The 19245-nt window shown below is 38.8% G+C and overlaps 2 protein-coding genes across 2 annotated transcripts; both read right to left on the reverse strand.

Moving 5' to 3' along the window:
* Window positions 1-490: 490 nt before the first annotated feature.
* Window positions 491-4043, reverse strand: LOC143877501 (casparian strip membrane protein 2-like). The gene is made up of 3 exons (XM_077379584.1): window positions 3703-4043; window positions 2424-2547; window positions 491-1175 (listed from the first exon to the last, which is right to left on the reverse strand). Exons 1-3 carry the CDS (start codon window positions 4041-4043, stop codon window positions 960-962), a joined length of 681 nt encoding a protein of 226 aa, XP_077235699.1. The 3' UTR covers window positions 491-959.
* Window positions 4044-4880: 837 nt separating this feature from the next.
* On the reverse strand, window positions 4881-18871 carry VAMP714 (vesicle-associated membrane protein 714). Its single transcript, XM_077379583.1, has 4 exons — window positions 18478-18871; window positions 10786-10976; window positions 8884-9047; window positions 4881-5342 (listed from the first exon to the last, which is right to left on the reverse strand). The coding sequence occupies exons 1-4, from the start codon at window positions 18692-18694 to the stop codon at window positions 5252-5254; spliced, it is 663 nt and encodes a 220-aa protein (XP_077235698.1). The 5' UTR covers window positions 18695-18871; the 3' UTR covers window positions 4881-5251.
* Between the last annotated feature and the right edge of the window lie 374 nt (window positions 18872-19245).

A 19245-nucleotide genomic window follows, 5' to 3' on the forward strand; every position in this document is an offset into this window, starting at 1 on the left:
AACTTTAGGTACGGTCGAGCGTACAATCCTTTTCCTCTATATATATATATATATGAGGAAAGTGTTTCTAGTCCGGCCGACTAGAGATCATTCTCTAGTCCGCCGACCAAAAACACATGGGTCCCACATATTTGGGTGATGCAAAGCATTCATTTGATGGGGCCTGACATAGAGACGGTGTCCACAAGAAATTAGCTTCATAGGATCATCCCAACCCTATGATTTGTGGAGCTTAAAATGGATGGCTATAAACCGCCACAAATCTGTCAATTTTTTAACTCCACAAATCGAAGGGTTAAGAAGATCCTATGAAGCTGAATTTTTGTGGACATCCTATCTATGATGAGCCCTATATATATATATAAGCAACCAAGGGACCAATCAAGTATTCCCATCATATAGTGCAAGACTTATATGAAGATTCAAATTCAAACATTACTATTTCAATATCGAGACAATTTCCTCTTCAAAATCACATCAAGATGCACTTCGAAGAAGTAGGAAAGGCAACTCTGGGAATTCAGATATCCAAAAGAGGCTGTATGTGTGATCATTGAGAAGCTTATTTCCAGGCTATATCATCTCCACAGTCTGGTGTGAACCATCAAACCATCCAATAACCAAGAGAATATACCGTACTACAGTGTGTTAACATATGGTAATTTGAAATGAACCAGAATCATCACTCTTATAAGTATCAGAGACATGTTGCCTTGCCACTTTTTCTTTTTTGTTTTTGTTTTTTCGCGGTGTTTATATAGAAAAGATCATATACACCATGCAAATGAATATATTTCTATTGCATTTGCCAAATACACAATTACACAAACGCCCCAAACCTCCCAATGCAATACACCACAAATCCCATACAAAAGGGAAAAAAAAAAAAAGATAACAGAAGAGGAACCAACACATGAAACCCTGTAAATAACTTATTGGCCATAGAGGCGGATCCCATTTCAAGGTCTTCGGAGAGCCATGGCCGACATCACAACCAGTAACATGAAGATGACCGCTGCTATAAAAGAGGCGACCACTGCGCCACTAATGCGCTGGCAAAAGTTGTTAAATTGTTGGCAAATGGCGACCCAGTTCGCACTCGAATTCCCCTTGTGAGCCAGGTAAACAATGGAAGCAGCCGATGAAGCCGCGGAGGTAGATAACGCTACCATCACCTTAATTTGATTTATGACACATGAAGGTATATATATTAAAAAAATACATACAAAGAGTTGTGACAGACATGGTATAAATAAGTTTACAAATTTGATACAACACAATGAGGGCAGTTCGGGAATAAAATACTATCATAGGTTTAAATAGTTGGGGGTCGGGGTAGACATGGTTCGGTTCGGTTCGGTTTTGGGCTAAACCCAGAACTGAACCATATATAATTGGTTCCCTTAAATTGGAACCAGAACCGAACCATATATGTGTGGAACCGAACCTAACCAGAACCATATATAATCGGTTCGGTTCTGGGTTTACCCGACCTTCACCAATGGCTCTGTTTATATGTGAATTACAAACACTAACAGTAACATGCACAAATTTGGTCAATGTAAAACTTATATGAAGTATGAAGAAGTATAAACAGGTGGGATAATCATGCACAAATTTTGGCAATGCATGAAGCCATGAACTACAAATTTGGGAAATAATCAGGCCAAACATGCCCTAATATCCAAAGTAAAAATCACATTAAACCAGTTCGGTTCTCGGTTCCGGGATCCCAAACCCAGAACCGAACCGAATTTGCACCGGTTCCTGGATTTCTGAACCGGAACCGAACCATATAGAAATGGAACCGAACCGAACCGAACCAAATGTGCCGGTTCGGTTCGGTTCGGTTCCTCGGTTCGAACCGGAACCATGTCCACCCCTAGTTGGGGATATTTTGAGAAGGGAAGTGATATATTTGCCCCATTTTCTTACTTGGGACAGATCCCTCTAGCGTATGTATTATTACTACTCTTTTAAACTAGAGGGGGTTGTCCCAAGTAAGGAAAATGGGTGAATATGTCATTTGCCTTTTTGAGAATGAAAGTTTCAGATTTGCAAATGAGATCGTTATGTATATAAGTCAGAAATATTTCATGAGATAAAAAATTTGCAATCTAATGCATAGCATCATAGAGTTGAAATTTTTTATAGGATTGCTAATTTGCTATAAGATGGGTAATTTGAGATTAGTAAAAGCGTAAGTGGGTAACAATTTTGCAATCCAGATGGTGTGGTGAATTTTAAAACTGGGTAATATATGGGGCCAACTTGGGAACAATCTAACCCCAAATTACCGATAAAAAACAAAAAACTTGGGAATAATCTGTACAAAATTTTAAGAATCAGAAATAAACACCCGTAATCAAATGTGACGATAATACCCTCCTAAATGGAAATATTGCTGAAAACCTCCAGCTTACCGTGTCGAAGATGAGTAGTAAAAACCTTGGTCCCACTGCTTGGGGCCGAACGATAGTGAGAATGGAGAAGGGCAGGGAAAGGACAAGGTATCCGCTTGCTATCGCATTTGCAATCACAAAAAACCTGAGGACATGGAAAGATATAATAGTATTGTCAAGGGTATTATAGTTATTATGAAGAATGAGGGCATTTTGTTACTCTGAAATAGGGGTGGCAACGGGGCGGGACCGGATGTTGCACTCCCCGTCCCCGCTTCAAGGTGGCGGGGAATCCTCGTCCCCGCCCCGCACACTAGAGGGGAAAATTCCCCGCCCCTTTCCCGCCTTTCTATAATAAAAATTTCTACTTTTTTTAATCTAATTAAACACTTATTAAATAAGAATTCAAATTTCTAAACAAGATTATAACAATTTATGGAAAGACAGTCACTTATAGGGATATTTGTATAATTTTATAGATGAGGATTACGGGGCGGGACGGGTCTAGAGGCATCCCCAACTCCGCCCTGTCCCCACTTCGGGGAATTTTTGCAATCCCCACCCCGTCCCGTCCCCGCTCAAAGCGGGGAATCCCCCCGCCCCGTGCCGGGGGGATCCGCGGATCCCCGTCCCCACGGGTTTAATTGCCAGCCCTACTCTGAAATTTCAGTGATAGCGAAAAGGTTATGGGCTTCAATTCTTGGAAGAGCTAAAATTAATGGAACATCCGCTATCCTAACCTTCCAATCAGGAAATCATTGCCTACTTTTGATGATCATCTAGAAGTAGAGATTGATCGGATGGCTCCAAGAGATTATTCAGTGATTGGAGATGCCAACATCTCTATGGTTTGAGAGTGTCGAACCTCCCGATTAGCATATGATACATTTTTGACATGGGTATGGTGGGACTCTCAATCTAGGCTCTCCATCAAGTGGGTCTGTCAAACCTCCTGATTAGAATATGATACATTTTTAACATGGGTATGGTGGGACCCTCAATCTAGACCGTCCATCAAGTGGGTCCCACCCAAATTGAATTAATGCTAGGATAGCTGATCCAAGTGATATTTACACAATGAAACATCTATGGTGGGGCCCACCTGATGGGCAATTCATGCATGGCCAAAGTACTCAAAATTCAGGACAGGGTGATAATAAGTGAAATTATATGGTAATTCGCGCATAATGGGAGTACGACATAGGTACCACAGTTGATATTTCATCCAACGACAACGACTTATAAATTTCTCTATCCTTGGATCAAATATCAAGGGCTGCGACACGCGTATAATACTCACGTAAAAGCTGGAAGATCGTCATAGCTTGCTTGGAACTGGAAGAACTGAGTGAAAAAGGGAAGGGTCTGGTCAGTGGTCCCCATTGTAGTAGTGGCGACAAGAGAAGCCGCGATCGCGAACAGCCTCAGAATGAAGTCGAAAATGGAGACACCTCTCTTCCATCCTCCTCTTGCTATTTTCACAGCTGTAAATCGGGCGGCAATACCACGGCCGGCGGCCGGAGGGGCTTTGGCCGGACCGGAGGTCTCCAGACTGGCAGTAGCTATGCCTTTTCCTTTACTATCAGTGCTTGTCTCTGCAATATGGATCGTGGTCGTAGTTGGTGCATCGATGCTCGCCATTTTCGCTTGTGGGTCACTTGATGAGAGAGATGGAAGTTGTGAATATGGACTGTGGATGTTGGGATTTATACAAGGGATTAGAGAGGATAGAGAAGGGATTAGTTGTTGCATGATGGGAAGTTAGGTTTGGTACAACTTAGAGAGAAGGGAGTTGTTGTCAACTTACTCCACTTTGTGATACATTTCTCGTTTGGCCTTGGATTGGGGGGAGTTGGAAGTACATTACATTATCAGTGAGGGCCCCTCTTTTGATTCTACAAGAAGAATGTTGTAAAGATGGTTACAGTCAGGCTCTTTCCTAAGAGCCACTTAGGGCCCACCTGCACCATGTAGACGTTTGATCTGAGTGGTTATGACGAGTTCATGACCACCAAGAGCATATGAGTCTAAGGATTAGTAATCTATTTTAGAAGTTGAATGGATTCGGTCTTATACTTACGTGGGAAATGTAATAAAAAGCAAGATGGATTTGGCCGTGCGGCTGCGGGAGTATTGCTTTTGCGTGGAACCCCAACATATATGAGGGAAACAAAGGGTAAAATGGAGGGTAAAAAACAGCGATGCAATGCATTTCTTCAAGAACAAAAGTCCATTGATTGGATAGATAGGATATTCTGAGTGACTACTGAACAGTGGTACACTAAATGGGAAGCAGAAGAGTAATTGACGAGGAAACCATGCAGGCTGTTAATGAAAAAATTGCTATGAGTAATACTTGGACCCCACCTTTGGTTGATCTAGACCGTCTATCCGATAGGACTATGCTGGATCTCCAAGGATTTTACATATACGATCCATGTGAATGTAAGTGACTCAGAAAAAGAAATGATATCAGCATACACGGAAAATAAATTGGAATCTCAATAATGAATAACAAAAGCACATGTTACATATGCGAGTGAATACAAACTGCAGCAAGCTGAACTTTGTACAGAAACTCTGGAATTTACAGAAGACAAAAATCAATCCTCAACAAATAAACAAGGAAAATTGCAGCAGGCTTCTGAAGCTACAGATGAAAAGAAACTCCGATTTTCCACTAATAATATATTGACATTAACATTAATAGGCTTGCAGATATTGACATTCATGTGCAGACATGGCCAGAAACACCGATATTGCCACATAGAGGAATGCGAATTCTGATACCCTACTGTGGCATACCTCGGAAGAGAATTGAAACCAAGACACCTGTAAATGAGTGTGAATCAAGATCGGCAAGACGGAAGGGTGATGCCTCCGCAACAAGCAGCAATTATTATGTACAGCAACACCACTATCAAGCATGTCAATGTGGCCCTGCAGTGATGAGAAAAATGTAAACTGTCTGTGGAAGCATTGAAATTCACGAGCAAAGCTATAAATGCCACTTAATATTCGAATTGTAATAACCATAGAATAGCTTCATCTGTGGTCTATGATGCCTCAAAATTATTGAAAACAACATAGTGACCCGGCCTTTATTAATTTTACGAGGACTTTCTGTTTTGGGTTGTAGTGTTGAAAAATGGATGGGAAACATAATGATATAGGACCAATAGGGAAGAAAACTAATTTGTGTAGCTCTGATACCAAAAAATGATGTAGACGGAAGATCCCAATTCTTTTAGAACTTAGATGCAATATTAGTTCTTGCAGCCCTGATACCAAATATAATGCAGAACTAATAGAGGAAGGCACATTATTCGTCAGCTATGCAAAAATCCACCAAGATATAGTAGATCTAGAGTTCATGTAAACTTTCTAAAAATAGCTCCGAGCAAACCCTTCTATATGACTCGAAATCTTCATCTATGGTTAGTCTTATCCAATCAAGTGGAAATCAATCCAATCCAACCACTGGATCTTGAGATCAACCTAATCTATAAATCTGGCGGTTCAGATTAACACAACCCATCCGTCAGATTTAAGATCAGATCAGATCAGATCAGCTCAGATTGATCATTCTAATGGAAATTACAAAACTCTAACATCCACGGGGACTTTAAATTTCAAAATCAGTAAATAGATAAATTTTCAATTCGATCACTTGATTCTTTACAAGCTCTAAATTTAAAACAATATTCCACATGAACTTTTGAATCTTTAAAACACATCTACAAAGGAGATTAATAGTTCCCAACAATAAGCAGAAAAAGAAGTAGATATACCTCAATATATAAGAAAGAAAGATAGATGTTCCAGGGCATCACACCTCAGGTTGGAAGAAGGTTCAAAGAGAAATTCTCCACGAAATTTCAAAGCAAGACTTCTTTTCATTCATAATATTATAACATGTTTAGCCATAAAGCAATATATATATATATATATATATATATATATATGAGAAAACGGTTTCTACACACATGTGTAGATAAGTTATCTACACACTAGCTTAAAATGCAGTGCAGGGCATATTGTTTGGGTGATCCAAACGATTCATTTGATTGGCCCTCACATAGATAGGGTGTCCATAAAAAATCAGCTCCATAGGATCATCCCAACCCTACGATCTGTGGAGGTAAAATGGACGTGTATAAACATTCACAAATCGGTCCATTTTTTGCCTCCACGGTTCGAAGGGTTAGGATGATCCTATGGAGCTGATTTTTTGTGGACACCTTATCTATGTGTGGGCCGATCAAATGAATGGTTTGGATCACCCAAACAATGTGGGCCTCCACTATATTTTAATCTAGTGTATAGATAACTTATCTACACATGTGTGTAGAAACCGTTTTCTCTCTCTCTCTCTCTCTCTCTCTCTCTCTCTCTATATATATATATATATATATATATATATATATATATATATATATATATATATAGAGAATAGAGTTCCTAAGGTGTCACCTCATATAGCTTATATGAGGTGGCGCTCACAAAACATAAAGGGCCCACATTTTTGGGGTGATCCAAACCACACATTTGAAAGGCCCTTAGATGGATATGGTGCCTACAAAAAATCAGGTCCATAGGATCATCCTAACCCTTTCATTTATGGAGGTTAAAAATAGGCAGATTTATGGAGGTTTATACCCATCCATTTCAACCTCCACAAATGGAAGGGTTAGGATGATCCTATGAAGTTGATTTTTTCGGCACACCCTATCTATGTGAGGGCGTATCAAATGAATGCTTTGGATCATCCAAACAAAGTGGGCCCCTTATGTTTTTAAGCGCCACCTCATATAAGCTATATGAGGTGACACCTTAGGAACTCTATTCTCATATATATATATATATATATATATATATATATATATATATATATTTGTTGGAAGAAGGTTTGTAAGCCAATTAAGGCAGGGGTCTATGGAGGTCTACCAGGAAAGTGGATCTCAGATAGCAAGTATAGGCATGTTGGTGTCACAGTGTACAGGGATATTCTAAGTCAAGTTCAAGTTCAATGAGGAGATAAGATTCAGAGTTTACTCAGGGAAAAGATAAAGTTTTGGACTCATATGTGGTGTGGAGAGGCCCCATTGAAAGAAGTCTTCCGAGATTTTTTTGCAGTGGTGGTGGATAAAAAGGCATGGGAAAGGACCACTTTGAGGGGAGAATGGTATCTCTTGGAAAATCAGTTTCGGAAGGAACTTCGACAGGGAGTTGGACCGGATAGCGAGTTTACTTGAATTGCTAGAGACATGTTACATCAAGAAATCCGGTAAAGACAAAAGGGTTTGGACTAGGTGCTCTTCTGGGTTGTTTAGAGTCAAATCATTCTACAACCTAATTGCATTTAATCCTGCAACTTTGCTGGTGGCTAGAGTGTGGAACATACCAACTCCGCCTAGGGTACGTGCCTTTGCTTGGATGACTGTCCTAGACGAAATCCTCACAGCGGATCACTGCTGCAAATAGCTATATAATGATTAATGCCCACTTCACGTCAAGTGTGGAAGCGGGAGAGACAGCAGATCACCTGTTCCTTCATTGCAAAACGGCCAGGTATTTGTGGAGAAGAATTCTTACCAAATTCGGTATAGCATGGGTTTTCCCCTCTAGACTTTGATCTTCTGGAAAGTTCGTTGTGTGTTCCTTGGCGAAAGAAAGGGGAAATCATATGGAATGTGGTATTGTTAATCACCATATGGGTGTTATGGAAATAGAGGAATGGCGAGGTGTTTATGGTTTTAGACAAAAGCCTTATTTCATATTCATGAAGGTGATTGCGCTTACCATTTCTTGGGTTAGGGCTCAACCCAACTTTAGGTTCGTCTCAGCGTGTGATCTTTGGTACAGGTGGAAAGAGGTTGGCATCAGTGGCAAGCCGAGGGAGCCCATTTCCCAAGGATGGGATCCACCTAGCTAACACTATTTATCGATGAATTTTAACGGTCCAATCTTGGGGAATCTAGGGCCGCCTGGGGTAGACATCCTCCTAAGAGATGGTGGAGCAACGAAATGGGCTTTCTCATGCCTTAACTGGGATTGTAGACTGCGATGAGGAGGTTAAACCGATTCACCAAGGCCTTAGACTAATTGAGCCCAACATCATTGATAAAGTCATAGTGGAAGGAGATTCCCTCAATGTCATAAAACGGTTGAAAGAGATTCCCACAATGGATAAAGGTCACACACCTTGTGCCCTAGTGATTATGACATAAGGGTGGGACCATTGAGACTGTAAGAAGCACCTAGCTGACCCAACAAAAAGAAAAAGAAAAAGATAGAAGAGAAATCAATGGTTCATCCTAAAAAAGGAGAAATAAATGGCTTACAAGAACCAATTCCACAAGTTTCATTGTTCTCATAAAAATATGAAATATCCAGGCATTTGGAAGATTTCCTGTAAAGAAAATACAAACATTTTAATAGTTGCCGATAAATTAATCTTTTGCAAGACTTGGGTTCTTACAATAGCTTGGCATTTTTCATCCAGAGAGCTCGGGAAAGGCGCCTAGAATGCTTCTTGAAATGAAAGGCACTATCTTGCATTGTTGCAGTTTTGTCAACAAGAAGTTCAATTCGATCACCTCTCTCCAGTATCTTTTCAATATTTTCCACCATGATTGTGCGTACCTGGAAAACAAGTTTTAGTTGATAACAAAACATGAGATGACATAGACAAATATGAGATTGTATATTTAGTGAAAACAGAGAATAAAGAAACTAATCAGAGTATTCAGGATATGGCAAAATGCTCCAAACATTCTACATGTCCAAAACACCAAAATGTCCCAAAAACAACAAAAGAAGAGCCATAAAAATTCATAATGGTAGGCATACAAGATTTCATGAATTGAACAGAGAGAAGAAAAAACCAAAACCTAAAATCCACTGAAAATGACATAAAAAGTGCTTGCAATTTGATCTGTGGGCAGCACAGAAGTTCCAACTCAAGGATGTCTTTAGTCATCATCTCACCTTTTTCAATTGTTAATGGGATAATATAAAAGAATGACAAAAAGCATCTAGCGAAGCTACCGCGGCCTTATTAAAACAATCTATTGACTCTGCTAAATAAAGAAAAGCTCGCCTAACCAGATTCATCATACCATCATACCAACCAAATATCAATTCTTTAATTTAACAAATGACCAAGGCATCTTTGAAATTAGGTAGGAGGCCAAAAATTTAAAGCACCTTTCAAGGAGTTCTTTCAATGTGGTTGAAATGATTTAGAGACACTGAACCCAGTGATTTAGCTTCTATAAACAATACATCCCCATGCCAATATCATTTAGTAAAAAAATGCATTTATGAATATCTCCCATTTTTCATAATGTTTTAGCTTTACTAATCCTCTTTTTAGCATAAAAGTACCCCTACTCAACTACTAATATATGCGATGTGAATGTCCATGTAAAGCTGGGTCCATCTACATCCAGATCAAATAATGATGTAATGTGCGTGTGAGAGGGAGGGGGGTGAGGTGGTTGATGTGGCTTTACAGGCCAATCGATTTTGACTATTTTATTTCTTGATTAAACGGGCCTAAACATATCATTGCACAAAAGATTTATATGCGTAGTCGTAGTCATATACTATATTTTAAACTCTAAACATAAAGCTTTGACAACATATTAACATGGGATTTGCTAGGGACCATCGCAGAAAGGCATTTCGCGGCTGGCTGTTGCATGAGAGTGCAGCCACATCCGTCCACGAAAAGCCTTTCTGCAATGGTCCCTAGCAAATCCCTATTAATATAATACAGAAAAAATTGGAAACTGACGTCTACACCCCATTTTTATTTCGAACTTCTTTCATCGGTTATTACAATTTCCAAGAAGTAGTAACATCCAATGAACAGAGTCAGAATTTTGTGTGCGTGCGTGCGTGCATGTGTGATAAAATAAAAATTTAATACAATTTGATTCTTTTTACTATTTCAGATGTTAAGCATGTACCTACAGTGTTACCTAGTCATGTGACACACGTGCCAAGTGTCAAAGTATCCAACGTGGCTAACTCTGATGAAAATAATAAAGAAAAATCAAAATTTTTGAAAATACCAATTCAATCATAATCATTATCAACTAAGAAAAATCTAAATTAAGAAACAATCATTTCATTTTATTCTGATGAGACAATACTTTTTATTATCTCACCAAGACACTTACCCATACATGGTATAAGAGTGTCTCGTGGCAGTGGCCCAAGAGTAGGCACAATAGAAAAATATAACGTAGAAGTGCTCAGGTAACAAACAGTCCCTAGGTAGTAGGTAACCTTGGTTTTAACTGCCTAGGAAGTACAAAAGAATTTTTGTTATCTCCAGGCAATGATAATGTCTCAGCTCAACTATAGTACTTACCTCATTAACTTCACCTCGTACGCGGTTGAGAGTATCTGCATTAGGATTACTAGAGAAGTATTCCATCTGCTGATGCAAGACTCTAGAGAACTCATCATTCATTGCATAAGCTAGAGCAGAATGAGCCACTCTCCCATAGTTTTTCATAAATCTCATGTGAATATCCTCCAAGTAAGAAAAAGGAATTCTCCCTGGATTAAAGCATCAGATAAAATAAGATGAACAAATAAAAAAATAAAAATATTCTCAGAGGCAATATATCATTGAATAAGAAATTTTAAAAGGCATAATAGAAATCATTAAAAAGAAAAGCGGCGAACTTTAGGGCAGGTATCACAAATAATGGTGTACAAAAGAAGAAAGGTTTAACGTATGAATAATAACCATGAAGAGGGAAAAGATAATCTAGATGTTTCATGACATGTTCAGATTCTTCAGAATATCAAGATTGACTACTTATAGCATAACAAATCAAAGGATGTGCACATGCCCAAGTATGTGGACATACATGGTCATAAGCAAAGCATATACTGATATAATAGAAAATGAGTAAAAGAAAACCCAACTAGAAGTCCATTCATAACAATCTTGCATAGCAGCTATGTAATATAAAGCATCAATGCCTTATGAAGATTACTCAATTCCATTACTATCTAAAGTTATGATGAAACTTATCCTCACGAAAGCTGTAAGGATTGGTTTGATGATGACAGAAGCCAACGATAGCAGGCACCAAAGCAAATAGAAATGTCTAACAGCTCAACAGAAGATGGTTGGGGGTGCAATGCTCTTTTTGCCATAAGAACCATCATCGAGTTGGCTTTCTTTCAATTAACAACTAAAATGAGGCGAACTTGATCTTCTGAGGCCCCACATAGTAAGTTCGCATCATCTATATAACTTGTGCTATACAGACCTAGAACCCCCTCCAAAATAAATAAATAAATAATAATAAAAAAAAAAAAACCTATGGTGACCAAGGCACCTACATGGCATGGCACATAAGCTAGCCAAGAAGCTCAATGAGAATAGTGAAGAGTACAGGCAAAAGACATTTCTAACTCTGAAAGAAAATTGCTACATACCATAAGACACCAAAGAAATTTACCTGGACCCAATGTGGATGATCTATAGAACACATCCGATTTAGTGTTTACACTGCCATATTGAACACCAGATTGTCCTAAATTTGACATCTTCATGTTCCAAAAAGTTGTCGACATGCCACTTGCTTTACTAAGCTTGAGAAGTAGGGGCAAAAACAAGGCACACTCATATTTTTCAGATGAAAGGCAACTTAAGAAAAAGCTTATAGAAAAAAGGCTAATTGATAGAAAGTTACAAAGGTTAAAAAATTCATGGATTTAAATTGAATAACTGAGTCAAATTACTTGATTGAGCAAGTAGAGATGGATAAATCAATCATTTTAGAAAATGAAGTAATAAGATAAGAGAAGAGGTTATGCAAAAGTTGGAAAATAAGAAAAGAAAGGCAAGTTAAAAATTATAAAAATGTTTTAGGACCAAATAATATGTCTTAATTGAAGAAATATTAAATAATTAAATATACAATAAATTTTCTCACAAAAACTATACAATAAATGTAATAATTAAAAATAGGGGAATGGTAAATTTGGCCCTTTTTTGCCACACCCGCCCCCTTTTATCAAATTTACATCGGACGTGCTAAAAAAAGTAACTTCCTAGAAAGACAGCCTCTACCCTCCTTCCTCTCTCCTTAGTGTGGTGATGACAACATGATGAGTCCACCAACTTCAAGTAAAAGATGAGTGATGTAGGCCAGGGAAGAAAAATAGAAGAGGAGAAAAGAGAAGAAGATAAGGGAAAGGGAATCTCTCGACCATATTTTTATTCATTGCTGAGTTACAAGAGAGGTATGGGGTGCCATTTTGTCCAGATTTGGAATTCATTGGGTATTCCCTTCCAGTTTACAAGATTTACAAGAAGGGTGGTCTGTGACCCCTTGGAAGAAAAAGGGGTAAGTGTTGCTCTCTCTCTCAGCTATTGTGTGGGTGCTATGGAAAGAGAGGAATGCCAAAGTGTTTGAAGGTGTGGCTAAATCATCCTATTTTCTATTCATCAAAGTGGTTACTTTAACCATCACTTGGGCCAAGCCCCTTCCTCTTTTCCGCTGTGTATCGGCGTATGAGTTATGGGAAGGGAGGAAGGTGGTTTGCCATAGTAAGGAAAATCGTCCCGCGGTATTGCTTTCTTGGCAGCCCCCTCCCAATGGGTTGCTGAAATTCAATTTTGATGGGTCGGGCTTTGGAAATCTTGGCCCTGCAGGCATCGGGGGTGTTCTTAAGGACTCAAGGGGGGGAAGTATCTTGGGCCTTCTCAGGGCCTATAGGGTTGCCAGATGCTAGTGAACCGGAGATAAAGGCAGTCCACAAAGGATTAATCAATGTGGATAGAGCTTCCTTAGATCGATTAATTGTGGAGGGAGATTCCCTCAATGTCATCAGGTGGCTCAAAGGTTCTTCGGTTTCCCCGTGGAGATTTGCTCCCTTGTTTGATGAGATAAAAGATAAAACACAAGGCACCTCCATTACATGTTCATGTGAGAAGCTGACGAACTAGACAGGGATGGGGTTGACAGGCTGTAGTTAGAGATGTTTGATTTCTTACCTCCTTAAGAGGTCATCATGGTTGTATTTTTGTTCTTGTTTATCTCTTTTAGTTTCAATTTCTTGTAATTGTTGGGTGGACCTTCTCGGTTTTCCCTTGCTTTTTAATGAAATCTTGCTACCATTCATAAAAAGAAAAAGAAAAAGAAGAGATGAGGGGAAGGGAAGAAGAAGGGAAGAAAAGGAAAGAGGGAGAGGAAGAAAAGAAAAGGGAAGAGAAAATCAGAGGAAAGAAATCTCCATCAATGAGACCAGAAGCAATGACGATTTGGGCACAGACGTGTGCAAGTCATGGCTCTAGTTAGAAGAGAGTGAGTGGCGATGGACGATGACAATGTGTTGGGAGGCCGAAGTATGGTGATGAGAAGGGGGTGAATATGGTACAACAACAGGCAAGGGAAGATTTTTCGCCAATACGATTCCAAAGAGCGACCATGGATGAGGTAACTACACAGAGGGAGGGCTGAAGATGAAGTCATGTGATGAACATGGCACGAGACAGTAGAGTAGCAGCGACAATGAGCACAATAACACCTGTGCAGAGAACAAATCTGAGAGAAGAAATTTGGCATTAATGTATTCTAGGAGTCAATTATTGTATTATGGGAGAAAGCCATTAGGTGCTGATGAAAGTTCATTACAAGCAGTAGTTTCAACTTAAAATAATGACGAAAAGGTAATGTTGCTGAATGGGAAGCGAGTGTGAGAAGCGATTATTTTTTCAAAGACATTTTTTTTCTAATGTAGCATTATTTTTTGCGAATATTCCCTAGGGCTCAAAGATATTGTTCAAAGACATTATTTTGCAAATATTTCCTTAGTTTCTTTTTATAATTTTGTTATCTTTGTATTAAATTTTTGAGTTAGTTTGGGAGAATAAAATTATTTATTTTATCTTTAATTATTTAAAATAAATTTATTTAAAATGCTAATATTATTGTATTTTTAAAGACATTAAATTTTCTAACCTTAATTCTTTTCCCACAAGTTTTTTTGTTATTTTTAAGGGCAACAGTGTGTGTGCGTGTGTGCGTGCGTGTGATATTATTGTATTTTTAAAGATATTAAATTTTCTAACCTTAATTCTTTTCCCACAAGTTTTTTAGTTATTTTTAAGGGCAACATTGTGTGTGTGTGTTGTGCGGGGGGGAGGTTACTGCGCTCGAGCTTAGCCTGAGCTAGAGCTCAGAAACCACCACTCCCATAGTTGTTTGACACTTTGACTTTGACTCATCCAACCTGTTCATTTTATAGGTTATGATTAGGGTTAGGGTTATGCTTTGTGGAGGTTTAGAATGGATGGCTAGGAGATGTTCTTCTATAGATTGAATGGTAAGGATTGTGGTATGGAGATGGTTTTTTAGGAACATCCTATGTATGTGAGGTCCTATAGAATGAATGGGTTGGATGACTGAAACAACATGGAAATAGTGTATTTATAGAGCTCTAGCTCAGAAACCTCATCCTCAGAGATATATATATATATATATATATAGAAAAACAAGGGCAATGATATATTCACCTCCTTTTCCCCACTCTCGCCCCCTTTTACTAGCTTTGCTTCACAAACAGTGAAAGAGTAACTTAACTCTCTCTCTCTCTCTCTCTCTCTCTCTCTCTCTCTCAACTGCGAAGAATGAAGATTCCCTCTCCCCCCTCTTTCCTTTCTCTCTAGTGCGATTATGATGGCACAACGAGCAGCATGGAAGTAGCTTACCCCCTGCAAGCAATAGCTTGAATCACAACTGAGTCATCCAATGAAAAGCTAAACATCTTTTTCTTCAGAAATATTTATCCCGTATAAAGAATCTTCACAAGAACTAGCCAAGTAGCCATGAAGTGCAATCCATATACACAACCGTCGATAGAACAAATCTTCATCATTATTTCTCTGCATGAATAAGCCTTTCAATGAATAGTTTCCAACCAAACTTGGCAATAACTGTGAACCATTTCCGCCCCTCAACATTTCCAAACTTCCTCTTCTGTTTTCTGCTATGATTTGTGGACATGGACACGAGTGTCGCATGTCGACACGGACTCGGAGTGTCGGACACGGCAAACCCCCAAACTTTAGAAACGGGGACACGACTAAAATAGAAAGTATCTGTAATCATGATCTGTGGATATGGATTCGTGTGTTTAGTTTCGACATGGATATGAGTTGTCTAAATGAGGTGAACACAATATTCAATAAAAAAAAACAGAATGCCACACTTGACACAGTACAAAAACATGTCTACACACCCACATTAAGTCTAACACTTCCAGCAATACAAGTAAAAGTGTCCAAAGGAGTGTCGACAAGTGTGGACACGAATGTCGTGTTGAACACGGCAGGACACGTGAGTCGGCAATAAATTCGAATTGTCGGCCAAATCATAGGTTTTTTGCATGAATAACTAACTCTATACAACATAGCATTTTCAGTATAGCTAGGCAATAATTCAAACCCATGTTCAACCCTCAATTTTAATTTTTATAATAAAAATTATAAAAAAAAAAACCAAGGAATTTTCCTCAAAGCCTTAAAATGATCTTATTTTTTTTTCACATTCCAAGCTACAGTCAGCCAAAAATGAGCATGAGAATAGTATGGCAATGGAGGACAATATTGCTTTGTCTTTTTTCAACCCAAACCAACAACGTTCAAAATTGAGAGATTCAAAATACTGGCGAATCAAAGCATCTGCTCAAAAACTCATCCAGATTTTAAGGATGGGCAGCTCACTGCCGGTTCGAAACAGCCTGTGTTGGTCAGATTTTATGAATAGGGAGAAGTTTTCCTAGATTGATTTTGCAAGCTTATAGATTCGTGAACCATGAGAAATGTCATGATGAATGCGGAATAGAGTTCAAAATCCAGTACATACCTGCGCTACACCAAATTGAAAACCAAGTCGGACTAATCTGTAATGATCTGATACACAGCCACTAAAGAAGTTTCCTCTATGAAATGCATCAGATGCACCAAGCAATTTCAAATGAGAACATAATTTCCTCACACAGTCTATTTTGGACCATGTCCCAACTATGGAATCTTTTAGAAAATGGGATCTGAAACAGTCCACCATCTAAGAAAAATATGCTATTCTACTTCTATCTATGAAACCAGCTAACCAGGATCCTTAAAAATAGGTGGCGTAGCCAACTAAAAAGGATATGAGAACGATACTATACTAGTGTGCACTGTGGTGTAATATGCTATTCTACTTCTATTTATGAAACCAACTAACCAGGGTTCTTAAAATTGGGTGGTGTAGCCAACACAACAGGAAATGAGAACGATACTGTAGTAGTGTGGTATATGTGTTGCATCCAGCTTATCGATATCCCCAATTTTGGTGTTTTTCTTTTCTTTTTGCTGTTGTTGCTTAAGTGCCTAATCTTGCATATAAAGACAAAAGAAAGATGACCCTTGGAGCATGAATCTTCTTTATTCTTTTTAGATCCCTCATCATAAAAGGAAAATGAGAATCCAAGAATCCCTATCTTTAAATGCTTCTCTGTTCTTTTTATATTTCTTCCCTATCTTCTATGATTTGGCCGACACTTCGAATTTATTGCCGACTCACGTGTCCTGCCGTGTCCAACACGACACGCGTGTCCACACGAATTTATTGCCGACTCACGTGTCCTGCCGTGTCCAACACGACACGTGTGTCCACACGTGTCGACACTCCTTTGGACACTTTTACTTGTATTGCTGGAAGTGTTAGACTTAATGTGGGCGTGTAGACATGCTTTTGTACCGTGTCAAGTGTGACATTCTGTTTTTTTATTGAATATTGTGTTCACCTCATTTAGACAACTCATATCCATGTTGAAACTAGACACATGAATCCATATCCACAAATCATGATTACAGATACTTTCTATTTTAGCTGTGTCCCCGTTTCTAAAGTGTGGGGGTTTGCCGTGTCCGACACTTCGTGTCCGTGTCGACATGCGACACTAGTGTCCGTGTCCACAAATCATAGCCTATCTATAAATGCTTCTTGCTCTTTTTATATTTCTCATCATAAAGGGAATAAGAATCCAAAGAGAGAGAGAGAGGACAGGACGTGTTGATTAGCTATACAAGAGAGGTGTCATTGCTTTGCAAAAGTTAAACCATGACTATTTGAACATTTTCGTAAAGTATCCTCACCAGTTTACTCATATGCCGCACTCATCAGGTCATCACTGCATCTGCATCCTAATATATTTTGGAACTTTGAGGATCCCCTTAGCACGTCCTCCCAATATCTGATACAGACAACCTTATTCAGGTAACATAATATTCTACAACTGCCAGTCCCTAACACTGTGTTCAGAGGCATTGTTGATCTCCTTCATAGAGCCACTTTGTGGAAGAAGCAAGTAAAATTTCAAGAGTAGCTTCTACATCACCAAAATCACCATCCCCATCAAGTATAATTGGAGGATTAGAATTCACCTTTATACAAGTTTTCCCTTTGTGAAGAGTTTCAACTTGACAGTCAATGAAAACAACATAGTTGTGTAATCCCCTACGACCTTCCAAGATGTGTATAATACAATAGCATTGTTATGAATTCGAGCTCCAACACAAATGTACTGGGAATTGATTAAACGAACTAATAAGTTAGTTGAATCTATTGCATCTTATGCTTCATTATGAACATACAGAATTTCAAAACATGTAGAGTAAACTGACAATGAACCAAGTGTATATGGATCAGATTTATTCGTTGTGTTTTTTTATTTCATCAATTGACCAAGCGATGCCACGAATAGGTGCTCAAGAGTAGTAGCTGTATATATCTCTAGCTTCAGGAACTTACCTATCTTCATAAATTAGTACTAAAACATATTAATCTTCAAAACAGCAAAATGATAAACAGATCAGAATAGATTACAAAAAATGCTCTTATGATGAATTATAGACAGAAAGCAACATGGATTCATCCCATTAACAGATCGAATTAGTCAACAAGATCCGCAACAAAGAAAAAAATAGATCTAAAAAATCAGGAATTCAGATCTGATTTTTTATTAGATCTAAAAAATCGGATATTCTCACTTCCAAAGGTGTCGTTCGCCATACAGAGGAAGCTAATCCCATCGGATCTAAGTATGTGGAATATATACCGATCTTGCGAGAAACAGAGCCTAGAATCCCCATCCAAAGGCAATTTTTCCAAAATCCTACGAGCTAGGGCGCCAGTATTCCCAGACACGGCGCTGAATTCTGCTAGAACAACTGTTCCTCTAGCGACTAGGGCGTAGAGAATAGCCATTACTGTTGCAGAGAGGTTTTGTTATTGAGCTACGATATCATGGAAGATATTTTAGGGTTTTGGAGATATGTGTAGAGAAGAGGGACAAATAGAGGGTTTTACAGAGGGGAAGGAAGGGCGGTCCACGACACGGTGTTTTTTCAGTTTCTGGTTTTTGCTGGTGGCCGAATTTGAGTTGGGGGCCGGGTGGGTCTCACCACTACAATGCAGCAACTCAATTTTTTAATTTCCGTTGAATTCGATTTCCTTGTTTGGATTGCAAGAAAAGTATTTCTAATGGAAAATATTTTATTAGAAACTTTCATTCTTGGGATTTGCTAACAACTAATCGCAGAAGGCATTTGGCGGGCATGTGAGAGCAGCGACACAGCCCATACGTGAAATACCTTCTGCGATGAACGCTAGCAAATCCCCAACGATTTTTTTGGCTTTCCTTATCATCATCTTGGATTGTAAGCAGTAACTATTCAAGCATTTAGTTAGGGGTTGGCTTACCAACCATTTTTAGGTTTGCAATTTTAGCTCAATGGGACAAGCCTTTGTTCTTCAAC

This window comes from Tasmannia lanceolata, unplaced genomic scaffold (genome assembly GCF_043159265.1).
Source record: "Tasmannia lanceolata isolate RefF3 unplaced genomic scaffold, GAP_Taslan_0.1 ptg000005l, whole genome shotgun sequence".
Classification (NCBI taxonomy): domain Eukaryota; kingdom Viridiplantae; phylum Streptophyta; class Magnoliopsida; order Canellales; family Winteraceae; genus Tasmannia; species Tasmannia lanceolata.

Excerpts from the sequence above, each read along its gene's own strand:
- LOC143877501 (XM_077379584.1), bottom strand. The coding sequence starts at position 4,043 with ATGGCGAGCATCGATGCACCAACTACGACCACGATCCATATTGCAGAG. Across the intron at positions 2,548-3,702 it reads GACGATCTTCCAGCTTTTAC|GTTTTTTGTGATTGCAAATG; the intron begins GTGAGTATTATA and ends CCATGTCCTCAG. Across the intron at positions 1,176-2,423 it reads TACTACTCATCTTCGACACG|GTGATGGTAGCGTTATCTAC; the intron begins GTAAGCTGGAGG and ends AATCAAATTAAG.
- VAMP714 (XM_077379583.1), bottom strand. The coding sequence starts at position 18,694 with ATGGCTATTCTCTACGCCCTAGTCGCTAGAGGAACAGTTGTTCTAGCA. Across the intron at positions 9,048-10,785 it reads TACGAGGTGAAGTTAATGAG|GTACGCACAATCATGGTGGA; the intron begins GTAAGTACTATA and ends CTTGTTTTCCAG. Across the intron at positions 5,343-8,883 it reads ATGAAAAATGCCAAGCTATT|GGCCACATTGACATGCTTGA; the intron begins GTAAGAACCCAA and ends TCATCACTGCAG.